Source organism: Pelophylax lessonae (assembly GCF_965119305.1).
Source record: "Pelophylax lessonae genome assembly, chromosome: 10".
Classification (NCBI taxonomy): Eukaryota; Metazoa; Chordata; class Amphibia; order Anura; family Ranidae; genus Pelophylax; species Pelophylax lessonae.
This window is the reverse complement of record NC_138777.1, coordinates 217077945-217091434: the sequence shown is the minus strand read 5'-3', so window position 1 is coordinate 217091434 and position 13490 is coordinate 217077945. Positions and strand designations below refer to the sequence as shown.

At 45.7% G+C, this 13490-nt stretch overlaps 1 protein-coding gene across 1 annotated transcript in view; it reads left to right on the top strand.

Annotated features, from left to right (window-relative positions):
• Positions 1–13490, top strand: part of TDRD12 (tudor domain containing 12) — a 146052-nt gene that overhangs the window by 94663 nt on the left and 37899 nt on the right. The window contains exons 19-22 of the mRNA XM_082271054.1: positions 305–525; positions 6857–6956; positions 8560–8750; positions 12753–12954. Coding sequence (XP_082127180.1) covers positions 305–525; positions 6857–6956; positions 8560–8750; positions 12753–12954 — 714 coding nt within the window. The remainder of the gene's footprint in view (positions 1–304; positions 526–6856; positions 6957–8559; positions 8751–12752; positions 12955–13490) is intronic.

Below are 13490 nucleotides of genomic sequence, written 5' to 3'. Positions count from 1 at the left end.
GATTTAGTACAATGTATGTTTCGCAAGGAATGTTTGCACACCTATGGTAGACTGCATATACTGTGATTGTTGCCAGCAAATGTCCACCTTAGGAGGGATTGGTGACGCAAGAATGCGTGTCTCTAGACCACTGGGGGCACTGGAGGGACATACCTCACCAACATTGTCATTTGTAAGTTGTCATTATCTCCCTTCTTAACTCTTCTGAGTCAGATTATAATTAGCCACAGTCAGGACTTTATAATGTTTTTTTCATTGGACATGTTTGGACTCCCCTTATCCTAACTCTTCTTAATTGTTCCAGGTCACCAGACAGGAACAGGATTGCTTCAGAGCCAAGTCTGTTCTGCTGTTGACAGATAGACACGCCGGACATGCAGTTGATGTGCTGAAATCTTTACAGCAGGCTCAGGCCAAATTTCCTCTAGAACTCCTAGACCTTACAGAGGGAATCCTGCAAGCCAAAGAAAAGCTAAAATCTAATGAAGAACTTTGTCCACATCTCAAACGATTAGGCTATTGCATGTGAGTGCGGCATATGTGTGGTTAGTTCAGTTTAACTCCTCAGGCTGTTTCGACTTTCTTTTTCCTTGGCTCAGAGACAGCAGTGGGAGGGCCAAGCTGAGCTCTGTGTGTCTTAGAGTGCCCCCGTAGCAAGTGACTTGTTATGGGGGCACTTGGGGGGGGGGGGGGTAGGAGCCAGGACCGCCAGCAGGGGATCTGAGAACAGTAGGATCAGGGCTGCTCTGTGCAAAACCATTAAATAGAGCAGGTAAGTATGACATGTTTGTTATATTTAAAAAAAAAAAAAACTTTGACCGCCTCAGCTCCAGGCCTTTTTTTTTTTTAACACTTCTGTTTACATTTAAACATGTGTATTTCTCTTTCGTTCACTGACGGACACATCCCCATGTCTTCTAGACCATTGGGCTTATGCTGCTCTCTCTTCAGGAATAGGACTAGGCAGGAAACCTTTTTGGTTATGCCCCTGAGGCAGTCCCAGAGGGTATACCATCACTTTCTGCTATAGGACTTCAGTTTTTTCTGCCTAGTCTGGAGTAAGGACCTGGCACTCCGATTAATCCCTTGTTGGCATTGGAGCCTCTGGAGCGTATGTCACCACCTGACCCACTCCTCGAAGCTGCGGGACCCTCTGGGTCTGTCTGGCCTGGCGGCCATGACAGCACCCCTGCAATCACTTGTATCCAAGGTAGATACGGCCCTGCAAGGGAGGCCTAGCAAGAAGTGCCCCCTGCCTTCACCTGTATCCTCTGCCTTGAGGTGGATTTGGCTGCAGCGGACGAGATTCAGTGATGATGAGTCTCCCTCCCCTGCAGCCGCGCTTGAAAAAGCGCTGGTGGAGGCCCCAATCGTGTCAGTGCGGGAAACTTTAAAATTGGAGGACTCAGCGACGTTGGTGCAGTTTGGCACCCGCAAATCTTCCAAGGTGACAAAGGTGTTCCCCTTTCCTGCCTATTTTGATGGGTTTGTCACTAATCAGTGGGGTTCTGTGAAATGCATGGTTGGAATACCGAAGTGCTTCGCTTGGGGATATCCCTTTAAGGATCCCGTGGACAAGAGGGCCGAGGCTCTGGTCCGGTATCTTTTCACTGTGGCTGGTTCAATGTTGAAGCCTGGTTTTGCTGTCACCTTGGTATCCCAGACCTTAACGGAATGGGCAAAAGTTTTACACCAGAATCTGAAACGGAGTCGACACCCTCCTGAGCTGGTGGATCAGTTGATCCAGGGGTTACAGTACATTGATGCATTTTTGGATGTAGTACTGGTCGGCCGACCAGGCTTCTAATAAGGTGCTAACTGATCTTGTTCGGTACCTCTATGGAGGAGATCATTAAGGGCCTTACAGGAGGTAAGAGTACATTACTTCCGCAGGTTGCTAGGGACAAGCAACCTCGTCGTAAGCTCCTTTCTTCTTGGCTCACAAGAACCTCGTCTGTCAAAAAAGGGTTTGAGATACACACGTAACTTTGCGGGAGGCTCCAAGTAAGTCAAAAGCGAGTTCCGCAGACAAGCCTTCCCCAGCCTTAAGGGGCACCCTCACCCGAATCTGGGGTGGGGGGACGTCTTCACCTTCACCGTGGACCTTGCTCATTCAGGACAGATGGGTCCACGAGTTGATTTGGTTTGGTTACAAAATTGAGTTTCGGTCCTTGCTTCTGGCAGGTTCTTTCCTTCCAACTTGCGCCTGTCTCACGATCTACTACAGGTCCTCTAAGGGACAGTACAGGACCAGTTAGCACAAGGAATCATTGTGCCGGTTCCTGAGTCGGGACATTTTCAAGGTTTTTATTCAAATCTTTAGAGTTCCCAGGAAGAAAGGCAAGGTTTGTCCGATCTCTAGGCTCTGAACCACTTTGTGCGGGTTAAAAAATTTTGTATGGTGTCCATCCGCACCGTAGCAGCTTTCCTTCATCAAGGGGATCTTCTGGCTTCTATCGATCTCAAGACGCTTACTTTCATATTCCAATATATGTCGGGCATCAGCGTTTTCTTCATTTTGCCGTGGGCAAGGAGCAATATCAATTCGTGGCGTTACCTTTTGGTAACGCCACTCCGGGTGCTCACAAAGGTTTTGGCCCCATTTCTGGCCTTGCTACGGCAGAAAGGGATCGCAGTACTGGGTTACCTGGAAGATCTGCTTCTGCGAGCAGAGTCTTCCTCGGCTCTATAAGCTAACTGGGACATTACTGTGCGAACTCTACAGGAGTTTGGATGGACACTAAATTTTCAGAAATCGCCGTTGACTCTGTCCACCAAGCTGGACTACTTGGGTCGGACGCTTGACGTAGCGTTGGCCTGGGTGTTTCTTCCTCAGGTGACACTCCTGAAGCTACAGAGAGCATGAGGATGTGGTTCGGCTCCTGTTGTCCAACTTTCGGTCTTCGCTCAGAACTTGCATGCAGGTGCTGGGTCTGATGGTTTCCACCTTCGAGGCGTTTGTTTGCTCACTTCCATACCGGACCCCTGCAAAGGGAGGTTCTGTCCAAATGGAACAAGGATCCCCTGTCACTGAACAATCTGATCCTGTTGAGTCGGGGTTCGAGGGAGTCTTTGTTATGGTGGCTCCGCTCCTCGGCGCTTCGTCTGGGAAAACCCTTTCTTCCCCTGTATTGAACTGTAATCACCACGGATGCCTGGAGGGTTTTGGGGTGGACATGTGCCCCTCCCTGGGATGGTTTAACCCCCCGGCTCCCCCCTCCCAGACTCCCCTCCCTCCCATGTCGTCGTCCCCCACCCCCCCCCCCCCCCCACCCTGGACCGGACATACCTTTTTGGGTTAAATGCTGCAATGGAGCCGGGGGGAGAGTGCGCCACCGGTAACCAAACGATCGCTCCACGTGTGGGCGATGGGCCTGGTGGGTGTGCTGGTCAGGGCCTCTCCCCCTGTTGGGGATCGTTTTTTCCAGCTCTGAGACCCCCGAGATTCGCATGGTGCCGTGCGAGGCCGCCATTTTTTATGTAGCCCTGTGTGCTACAGATCAGCGGCCATGTTTGTGTCGCCTCGGCAGCCATTTTCCCAAAGTTTCCCATTGCAAATAGCAGCTGCTATGTTTTTGAAGTCAGGTGGGCGGTGATTCAGTGGTGGGAAGCCCTTCCTCAGGGTCTAGTGCTGATACAGAGATATTCCTTCTGATCGCTGCATGGTGTGCATATAGTTCAGGCTGTGCGTACCTGAACAGTGGTAGTAAGTAGCTTGGGGGTTTTAGCTCCCTCTTTCTGCTATTGCAGTGGTAGTGTTGTGCTGGGCCTTGTGCCGACAGCGCGGTGGGGTGTCTCTTACAGTGTTTTTTACATTTTTTTTAATTTATTTATTTCTTTTTATTTGTGGGTTCCCCTCTCCAGTCATGGAGTCCCTGAAGCATGTTTAACCACCTGATCCTCTCTCAGAGGCTGTCGGGCCCTCTGGGGCCCCACTACTGACTGCACTGACGGCAGTTCTGGAGTGCTTGGTGTCCAAAGTGGACTGATCCTGTTGAGCCGGAGCACGAGGGGGTCCCTAGTTTGATGTCTTTGTTCTCCGGCACTTTTTAGGGAAAAAGATTTCTTCCCCTGTTATGGACGGTTGTTACCACAAATGCCAGCCTATCCGGGTGGGGAGGTGTCCTCGGCACAGACTGTGCTCAGGGAGTCTGGACTCTGGAAGAGTCCAGGCTACTGATCAATGTACTGGAGCTATGTCAATCACCAAGTGGGCACAAGAAGTGTCCTGGTGGCTCGGGAAGTAGCCGGCATTTTAAGGTGGGCAGAACTATTTGTTCCAGCCCTTTCTGCTGTGCACATTCCAGGAGTGGAAAATTGGCAGGCGGACTATCTTAGTCGAGAGGTGTTAGACCAAGGAGAATGGTCACTTCATCCGAAGGTGTTCCATCAGTTGTGTCTCTGGTGGGGGACACCTGAGGTGGATCTGTTGGCCTCTTGCCTCAACAGGAAAGTACAGAAAGTATCGTCTGATTTACGCCTTTCCTCCTCTCAAGCTTCTGCCGAGACTCCTGTGCAGGATTGAGGCAAAAGGGATTCCGATCATCCTAGTGGCTCCAGACTGACCTCGCCGGTCTAGGTACACCAATCTGGTACGGGTGGTCGCTGATGCTCCTTGGAGACTTCCTCTCAGGGAAGATCTGCTGTCCCAGGGACCGATCTTCCATCCTGCTTTACAGTAGCTGGCTTTGAGGGCTTGGCTGTTGAAAGCCAGGTGCTGAAGGATAGAGGGTTGTCTGAATCGGTGATTCCTACTCTTTTGAAAGCTAGAAAATCTACTTCTAGGAAGATTTACTGTCATACTTGGAAGACGTACATTGCGTGGTACGAATCCCTAAGGGTTCACCCTCGCTTCTTTTCTTTGAGTCGGATCTGGGCTTTCTTCAGCAAGGGGTTGAGCAGCGTCTGGCCTTGAGTACCATCAAGGGCCAGGTCTCAGCCTTGGTGGTTTTTCAACGTCCGTTGGCCACAGATTCTTTAGTGCGTATGTTTCTCCAGGGAATGAGACACTTGGTTCCCCCGGGAACGGTCTCCATTGCCGTCGTGGGACCTCAATTTGGTGTTGTCAGTTCTTTAGCAACCCTGTTTTTTTAAAATATTCGGGAAATTCCCCTGCTTACTTTGTCCCAGAAGGTGGCCTGTTTGGTGGCTATTACTTATGCGGGCAAGGTGTCTAAACTGGCAGCGCTGTCTTGTCGTTCTCCTTATCTGGTGGTTCTTCGGTCATGTCCGTCGTCCTTCCAATGATCGTCTCTAATTTTCATCTGAATAAAGACATTGTGTTACCCTTCCTGTGTCCCAAGCCTAAGCATCCTAAGGAAGTTGCTTTGCATTCTCTGGATGTGGTTCGGCCAATAAGGGTGTACCTGGCAGCTACAGAGTCGTTTAGGAAGTCAGACTCACTATTTGTCCTCATGGGTGGACCTCGCAAAGGGCTGGCTGCTTCTGCTGTGACCATTGCCAGATGGATCAGACAGACTGTAGTTCAGGCTTATTCTATTAAGGGTCAGGTTCCTCCTTTCTCTTAGTGCCTCCTGAACCTTCCGTCATCAGGCATCAGTGGTGCAGGTTTGCAAGGCGGTCGCCTGTGCACAGATTCACAAAGTTTTATAACGTGGATGTGCTGCCATCTACGGATGCTTCTTTTGGCCGCAAAGTTTTGCAGGCTGCTGACTAGAGGACTTGTCCTCTTTGAGGGTGTTTTTTTTTCAGGTGAGCTCCAGTTGGTAACAGTAGAGCTCCAAGTTACCAGGTTGGCTATGTTTAGCCTTGGTCTAGTTTGTGATCTGCCGTTCCCACCCCTCATGTTTGACACTGCTTTGGGACGTCTCTACGGTCATGAAGATGAAGAGCTGTGTCCGTCAATGAACGAAAGAGAAAAATGGATTTTTGACTTACCGTAAAATCCATTTTGTTCATCGACTTACACAGCACCCATCCCTCCTTGGAATTGTTTTTTTTTTCTGCTGACACTGCTTGTTACAAAACTGAATATCTATAACAGGAAGTGGGAGTATACCCCAGGGAGTGCCACATAGGTGTGCTCAAGCTTTTTTCTCTGCCTAGTGTCCTACTCCTGTAGGGGGCAGTAAAACCCTGTGGTCATGAAGTTGAAAAGCGTCTTGAACATCAGAGAAATTGATTTAATGGGAAATCAAAAATCCCATATATATATATATATATATATATATATATATATATATATATATATATATATATATATACACACATTGTTCTCATGGCACTGTCGGTTTGCTTGGCACCATTTAATTTTCCCTTTGATTTGAAAAAAAAAAGAAACATTTTTTTGAAAAGTTTTTTTTTTTTTTTTAAATATTTTTTTCCCCATCTAAAATAAAACAGACCAAATGTCATGCATGATTGAGAAACTGAAAAAGCACTGCTCACAACACAGACCATTTAATTTTCAGTGGGATTGGTCCTGGATGTTAGGCAGTTGGAGGGTTAGACTGCTCAAAGGTGGGAAGATGCTTCCTCAGGGACGGTCCCAGCCCATTCTGTGACTCGCCCAAAAGGAAAGAAGCTTGTGTGTTGTGTGCCACTTTGCAGACCAGAAGACATGACAATTTTTAAGCAATTTAAGTAGCTTTCAGTACAAAAAAATTTCCAACAGCTCAAAGCAAGACTATTTTGCTATAGCCATATGAGCAATGAGAATTCACAGATCCTGTTAGATCCAATTTATTGTTATCCATAAATCAAACGTTTGCACTGAGCAGTCTAAAACTTTAAAACTATGTTCTGGAACTGATACCCCCAGATATTCCCAGATGTTGAGATGGCATGCATTTGTGTATTTTTGATCATTGCATATTCTTTTTATGTTTATTTACAGCCAAGATACATTTTCTTGCCCCAATCGGCATCATATTAATCCCATGACAGACTTGCACAGTAGAATAGGCCCTGCTGTGGAAGATGACCAGAACATTACAGTAAGTATATTTTCTGCAGACCGTGGTTCTGGAATGAGATTACTTAAGTGTCTTACATGATGGGGGGGGGGGGGGCATGGTAAACTGAGCTTTTTCATGATTGCTGAAAGGGGAGCTAGGTTCCTGAGCCAGATTTGGGTTGGGGAAGCAGCGTGAGATGTGCTAAGTCACAGATGGAAGAGGGGGATATGGGGAACTGAGTTGCTAGGAAAGGGGGAACTGAGCTGCTGAGTCTGCTACAAGGAGGGTGCAGAGAGAGCTTAACTGCTATGTCAGTGAGAGAGGGAGGTTGAGCTGCTTGAATGGAGAGTTGGGGGGAGGGGGGTTACTGTGATACTGTTTGGGGCAAAACAGGGAAAGCCGAGCTTCCAAAAGAATAAGTTTGACTTCATTGTTTCTGCTGTGTTTTTGATAATGAATTGCTGGACTTTATTTGCAGCAATGGAAGTCAATGAAGCCTAGTTTTAAAGCTTATTTACTGCTTGCCTAAGAATAAGTGATTTAAAGTGATTGTAAAGTCACTATGTGACTTTACATGTATCCACTCCGAAGCATGCTGCCATTCACTACAGTGAATTTGTTTTTTTTAAATATGAAAAGTCTTAATACCTTTTGTCACACCGCAGCTTTGCGGTCATGTGATCCCCCTGTGATGGCCGATCCAAATCTATGGAGAGAAGTGGGAGGGGCTGAGATTCCCCTGTGATGTCAACCGGCCAGCACATGGGTATCTAAGCTCCTGCTGCTTCTCTCTATAGATCAGGACCGGCCAGCACAGGGGGTTCACCTGCCCGCACTCTGTGGTGTAACAAAAGGTATTTAGCCTTTTCATTTAAAAAAAAAAAACATCCACTGTAGTGAATGGCGTTACCTGTATATTAGCTGCATTATGCAGCTGAACAGCGGTGGGAGGGGCAAACAGGAGAGCTGCTTTCAGGATAACAAGAAGGGAGGGGGAGAGGGGAGAGACTGTCAGAGGACAGCAGCAGATGACGGAGGCACGTAAACTGACCACGGTAATCAGGGCTTAGCAGCTATGATTGCCGTGGTCAGCAGAGTCAGGGGGGCACAGGATCAACCAGGTTTTTTACAGGATAGGAAAGGGAAAAATGACGCAGCACAAGCACTGTGCTATACCTCATGCCTTAAAGGAACAGAATCTTAGTTTTGTTTTTGTTTTTTAATATTGCAACCACTTTAAATATCCATATGCCTGGCACAAGTTTTCTGTAGGTGGTTGACAGAGTGGATTTGATCTGCATCATTTTTCGTTTATCTGTTTTGTGATAAAATATGATATATACCATTTCTGCTTAGTTTGAGATAATTGTATGTGCTGCTTCTCTATTAGCCATGTACTTTGGTTAAATGGCTCCATAGTCAGCATTACACTGAGTGTCCTTGCTAATTACCTTCGGGAACTGCATCCCCTGGATAAGTACCTGTTCCTTGCTAAATTTACAGACTTTGTTGCTGGCAGATCTTTCATCCTCTTATCTTACTCCTAATCTGATGCAGATGTGTGCTCCGTTTTATGTGCTGTCATCGAAATGTACTTATGTGTGTATCACAAAGCATTTCCGGGGATGCCCCACTGTTGCAGGTTCTCCCTCTATGCATTGTGGATGCTGTCTGTTTCTATGGACGGATAGTAAAAAAGGATGACCCATATGAGAAACTTTCCACACAACTCAATGAATTTTACCAATCTGCAGAAAACAGGGTGCCTGCTGGAAAAGTGGAGACCAATCGGCTGTATGCTTTAAGCAATGTTTCTGCCTCTGCCTATCTCAGGTACTTACATGGAGAACTGTTGATGTGATATGTTCTATTTATATTCTGTCAGTAAATAGGTATTTTAAGAGCACTTGAAGCACCTCCAACATTGTAATCATAAATGTCTGTATTTTTTATTCAAATATGCAGTATCCAGATATAGTATAACTTTTATTGAATGGTACTTTAGTCATTGGTGTCAGTGGAAGGAATATTGACTCCTCATTGGTATCAGTGAGAGGAATGGTGCCCCAGCATTAGTGTTCAGTGGCACTAGCTTCTGCAGACTGTGTCCCAGTGCTTGTGATGATATCATGACTTGGGTCTATACAGGAACCATTGCAGGGGCTGGTTTATTGCAACTAGCTGGACATAATCAGTCCAAAGGCTTTAGTTTGCCTCTGCTCTAAGGTGGCCTGATTATTGGTTTTGTACTGCATACTGGTCAGTGGCACGGAAAGAACAGAAAAGTGGGATCCACATAAAGCAACAAGGATTACTTCTGTTCTTATCCACTGAGGGACACAATAAGTGATTAACCTTTGGGTTATCCTGCTGCCTACAGAAGGATTGGACATTCGCAAACAAAAAAAATGTATAGGCTACCCCAGGTTAATCACTCTCCTTACTAGCATGGCTCGTTTTTTTTAGTGTTCTAGCAGGAAAGACTCTTCAGTTCTGATGTGTAATAGACGAGCCTGTTTTTGCTATCACCTTTTTCCCTTTAACCATTTCCGGATCGCCCGCCGCAGTTTTACTTCAGTACTTTGACGTTCAATACCGGTGTTAAGGCAGCAGATGGCTGCCATAACCCTGGTAATTTCTTACAGGGCAGGCGGTCCTCTTTCACATAAAAGTGATCCCAGCAGCGGATTCGCCGCAGGATCACTTATTTGGGCGGCGGGAGAGGTGCTCTCCCGCCGCTTCCTGGAGCCGTCAGTAGCGGGGGAAAACAATCTGATTCCTCGATGTCCCAGGAAGGAAGTCAAGCAAGATGGCCCCCAATCGACTCTATGGCCTTGGAGGACTGAAGCCACGTCACAAGTCGCTTCCTCCAAACAGCCTTAAAGGGCCCTTTTTTTTTTCTTGCTGAAAAACAGACTATTATTTTTTTCCTTTAACCACTTCCGGACCGCCCACTGCAGTTTTACATTGGTACATTGACGTTAAATACCTAGCTATCTGCTGCCATAACCCCGGTATTCTTTTAAACTGTGGGCGGTCCGCTTTACCATAAGGGTGGTTCCTTCGGCGGATCACCCTTATGGGCAGCGGGAGAGGTGCTTCCCGGTTGTTTTCCCCGCTTGCCGGTAGCGGGGAAAACAATCTGGTCTGCTGTCCCCTCAGGCAGGAAGTTGAGTGAGGGCAAGGTGGCACCGAAGTGACGTCATAAGTCGCTTACTAGCAACCAATTTAAAGAGCCCATTTTTTTTCAAGATGAAAAAAAATTACTTTTTTCTTTTTTTGTGAAGATGTGGGATCTGAGGTCTTTTTGACCCCCAGATCTCACAATAAAGGGGTTCTGTCATGCTTATTTATATTACAAGGGATGTTTACATTACTTGTAATAGAAATAAGTGATGGAAACATTATTGTTTAAAAAACAGTGTAAAAATAAAAGATTAAATACGAAAAAAAAAAAAAAAAAATTTACCAGCTACTACAGCCTCAAGCACTGTCACTTTTATTTTGAAAAACAATTAGCTTAGTACTTGTACAAAATAAATCTGCTGAAATATACTTTATTTTGATTGCTTGGTTTTGGAGTGGTTGGCAGATTGTAGGACAGGATCTGAATTGCCTATTTTAACGCTAACATTTATATATATTTTTCACAGTTATATAACAAATTGTCATAGCGCTATCCTTTCTGTGCACAAGAATAAATTGTAAAAAAAAAAACTCCTCTAAACTGTGATGAATTACAATAGTTCTTGCTTTTAAGTGCTTAAAAAGTCCATCAATATGGTGCAAAAATAAATATTGCATCCGTGCTTGTTATGGTATAACTGCATAGAAACCCGAAACGCCGCTCCAGTTTGCGCTCCACAGGCTGGAAGTGATGTGACCAGAAGCCCCACCCAACACGCTTTGTTGTTTCAAATTAACTTCTTCAGAAACGGCCCATTCCTGAAGGTGTTCATTGGTTATGATAAAACATGTTAAGTGTGGCTTCCGGCAAAGTCACTACTGGCCACACTGGAGAGGCATTTCGGGTTTCTATGGAGTTCTACTATATGCTTATGCAAGTGCATTGATTTTAATGGCTTTTAATTGATTAAATATTACTACACTATGGTAGCTTTCCCCTTTTCATCCTTTACACTTGCCGGAGCATTGAGGTTCATAAACAGAGTGATATTGGCCATGACTTTGTATATGACGTAAAGCCATGACGCACCAGATGAGGTATATCCTGTATATGGAGCAAACCCATGCTGCACCAAATATGGGCAATATCCTGTATATAGAGTAAACCCATGCTGCACCAGATATAGGGGATATCCTGTATATGGAGTAAACCCATGCTGCACCAGATATAGGGATATCCTGTATATGGAGTAAACCCATGCCGCACCAGATATAGGGGATATCCTGTATATGGAGTAAACCCATGCTGCACCAGATATAGGGATATCATGTATATGGAGTAAACCCATGCCGCACCAGATATAGGGGATATCCTGTATATGGAGTAAACCCATGCTGCACCAGATATAGGTATATCCTGTATAGGGAGTAAACCCATGCTGCACCAGATATAGGGGGGATCCTGTATATGGAGTAAACCCATGCCGCACCAGATATGGGGGATATCCAATATATGGAGCAAACTCATGCCGCACAAGATATAAGGGATATCTTGTATTTGGAGCAAACCCATGCTGCACCAGATATGGGGGATATCCAATATATGGAGCAAACCCATGCCGCACTAGATATAAGGGATATCCTATATTTGGAGCAAACCCATGCTGCACCAGATCTAGGGAATATCCTATATTTGAAGTAAACCCATGCCGCAGCAGATATAGGGGATATCCTGTATATGGAGTAAACCCATGCCGCACCAGATATAGGGGATATCCTGTATATGGAGTAAACCCATGCTGCACCAGATATAGGTATATCCTGTATAGGGAGTAAACCCATGCTGCACCAGATATAGGGGGGATCCTGTATATGGAGTAAACCCATGCCGCACCAGATATGGGGGATAGCCAATATATGGAGCAAACTCATGCCGCACAAGATATAAGGGATAACTTGTTTTTGGAGCAAACCCATGCCGCACCAGATATGGGGGATATCCAATATATGGAGCAAACTCATGCCGCACAAGATATAAGGGATATCTTGTATTTGGAGCAAACCCATGCTGCACCAGATCAAGGGAATATCCTATATTTGAAGTAAACCCATGCCGCAGCAGATATAGGGGATATCCTGTATAGGGAGTAAACCCATGCCGCAGCAGATATATTGGATATACTGTATATGGCATAAACCAATGCCGCACCAGATATAGGCGATATCTTGTAAAAGAAGTAAACCCATGCCACACCAGATGAGGGATAGCCTGTATATGGTGTAAATCCATGCTGCACCAGATGAGGGACTCTGGAGTACTGGGAAAAATCCACGAATGGAGACAAAAGGGTGCGTGCTTGACGTTTTTGCTAACGCAGAGAGTCCTATACCTCATGTGAGTGTAGGAGTATGTGGGGGGTCATTTCAAAGCTCAAACTGTAGACAAAAAGTCTTTATTGTAGTCACAATTTATTTATATTTTTATTATTTGATATTGTGCACAAATAGCATAGCGCTGTGACTTTTTGTTGGTATCAATATTCAAGTAGCTTTTGCAATTTGTGAGCAGAAGCTGTCCAAGAGAGTATTTTCTGGTGTTTGGATAGCATACGTTTGTTAGCACTTTTATTTACTTTTTGACATAGCACGGTTAATTTTTGGATTTTAAGTCTTTAAAAGGCTATTTTTTCTCTTCCTCTATCCTGACAGGGTTTTAGTGTTGCAAACAAAAACAGCGGCCAGTGTTTTATATGTCACTGTGAAGTATATTGATGAGGGAGGGACTGACTTTGTTCCAGGACATAAGCTGCTCAAGCTTCCGTTGGTATTTCAGTCTCTTCCACCGCAATACCTGGAGTTCATCATCTGCAGAGTAAAGCCTATTGACATTGAGGTGAAATGGGATGCTAAGGTAAGGTTTCAAGATCTACTTTGCTCCAATGTCCACACTTTTTTTCTTTGATAATGGCAGCCTCATAATTTTGGAGTGAGTACCAGCTCACAGAGCAGCTTAACCTTTTGCATCGGCGCCTCCTGGCCTTCTAAGATGTTTCAGATGCTGGGAGGGGGAGTTTATGATCATGTGACCGCCGTGAATGGCTGTCACAGATATCACATGATTGCAAAAGCTCCCGATCCTAGAAGCGATCAAGACCTTTCCATTAGCGGCAGGTAACTGTGGCAGGAGCATGCAGGGCTTTCCGTTAGCCTCCGGTAACTGTGGCGGGAGCATGCAGGGCTCTTAGCTGTCAGTACGCAAATATGCGACCGCTCTGCACAAAGGCCCAGCTGCTGAGAGGACGCATATGTGCATAGTGTTGGCTCGGTTCACGTATGTCCGGGCACCATTTCAGTGCGTTTTTTTTTTTTTCTTTTTTTTGAGTCTGCTGGGGTTCTATTCAGATGCAAATTTGTTAAAGCGGAGTTCCGGCCACAGAAAAAAAATTT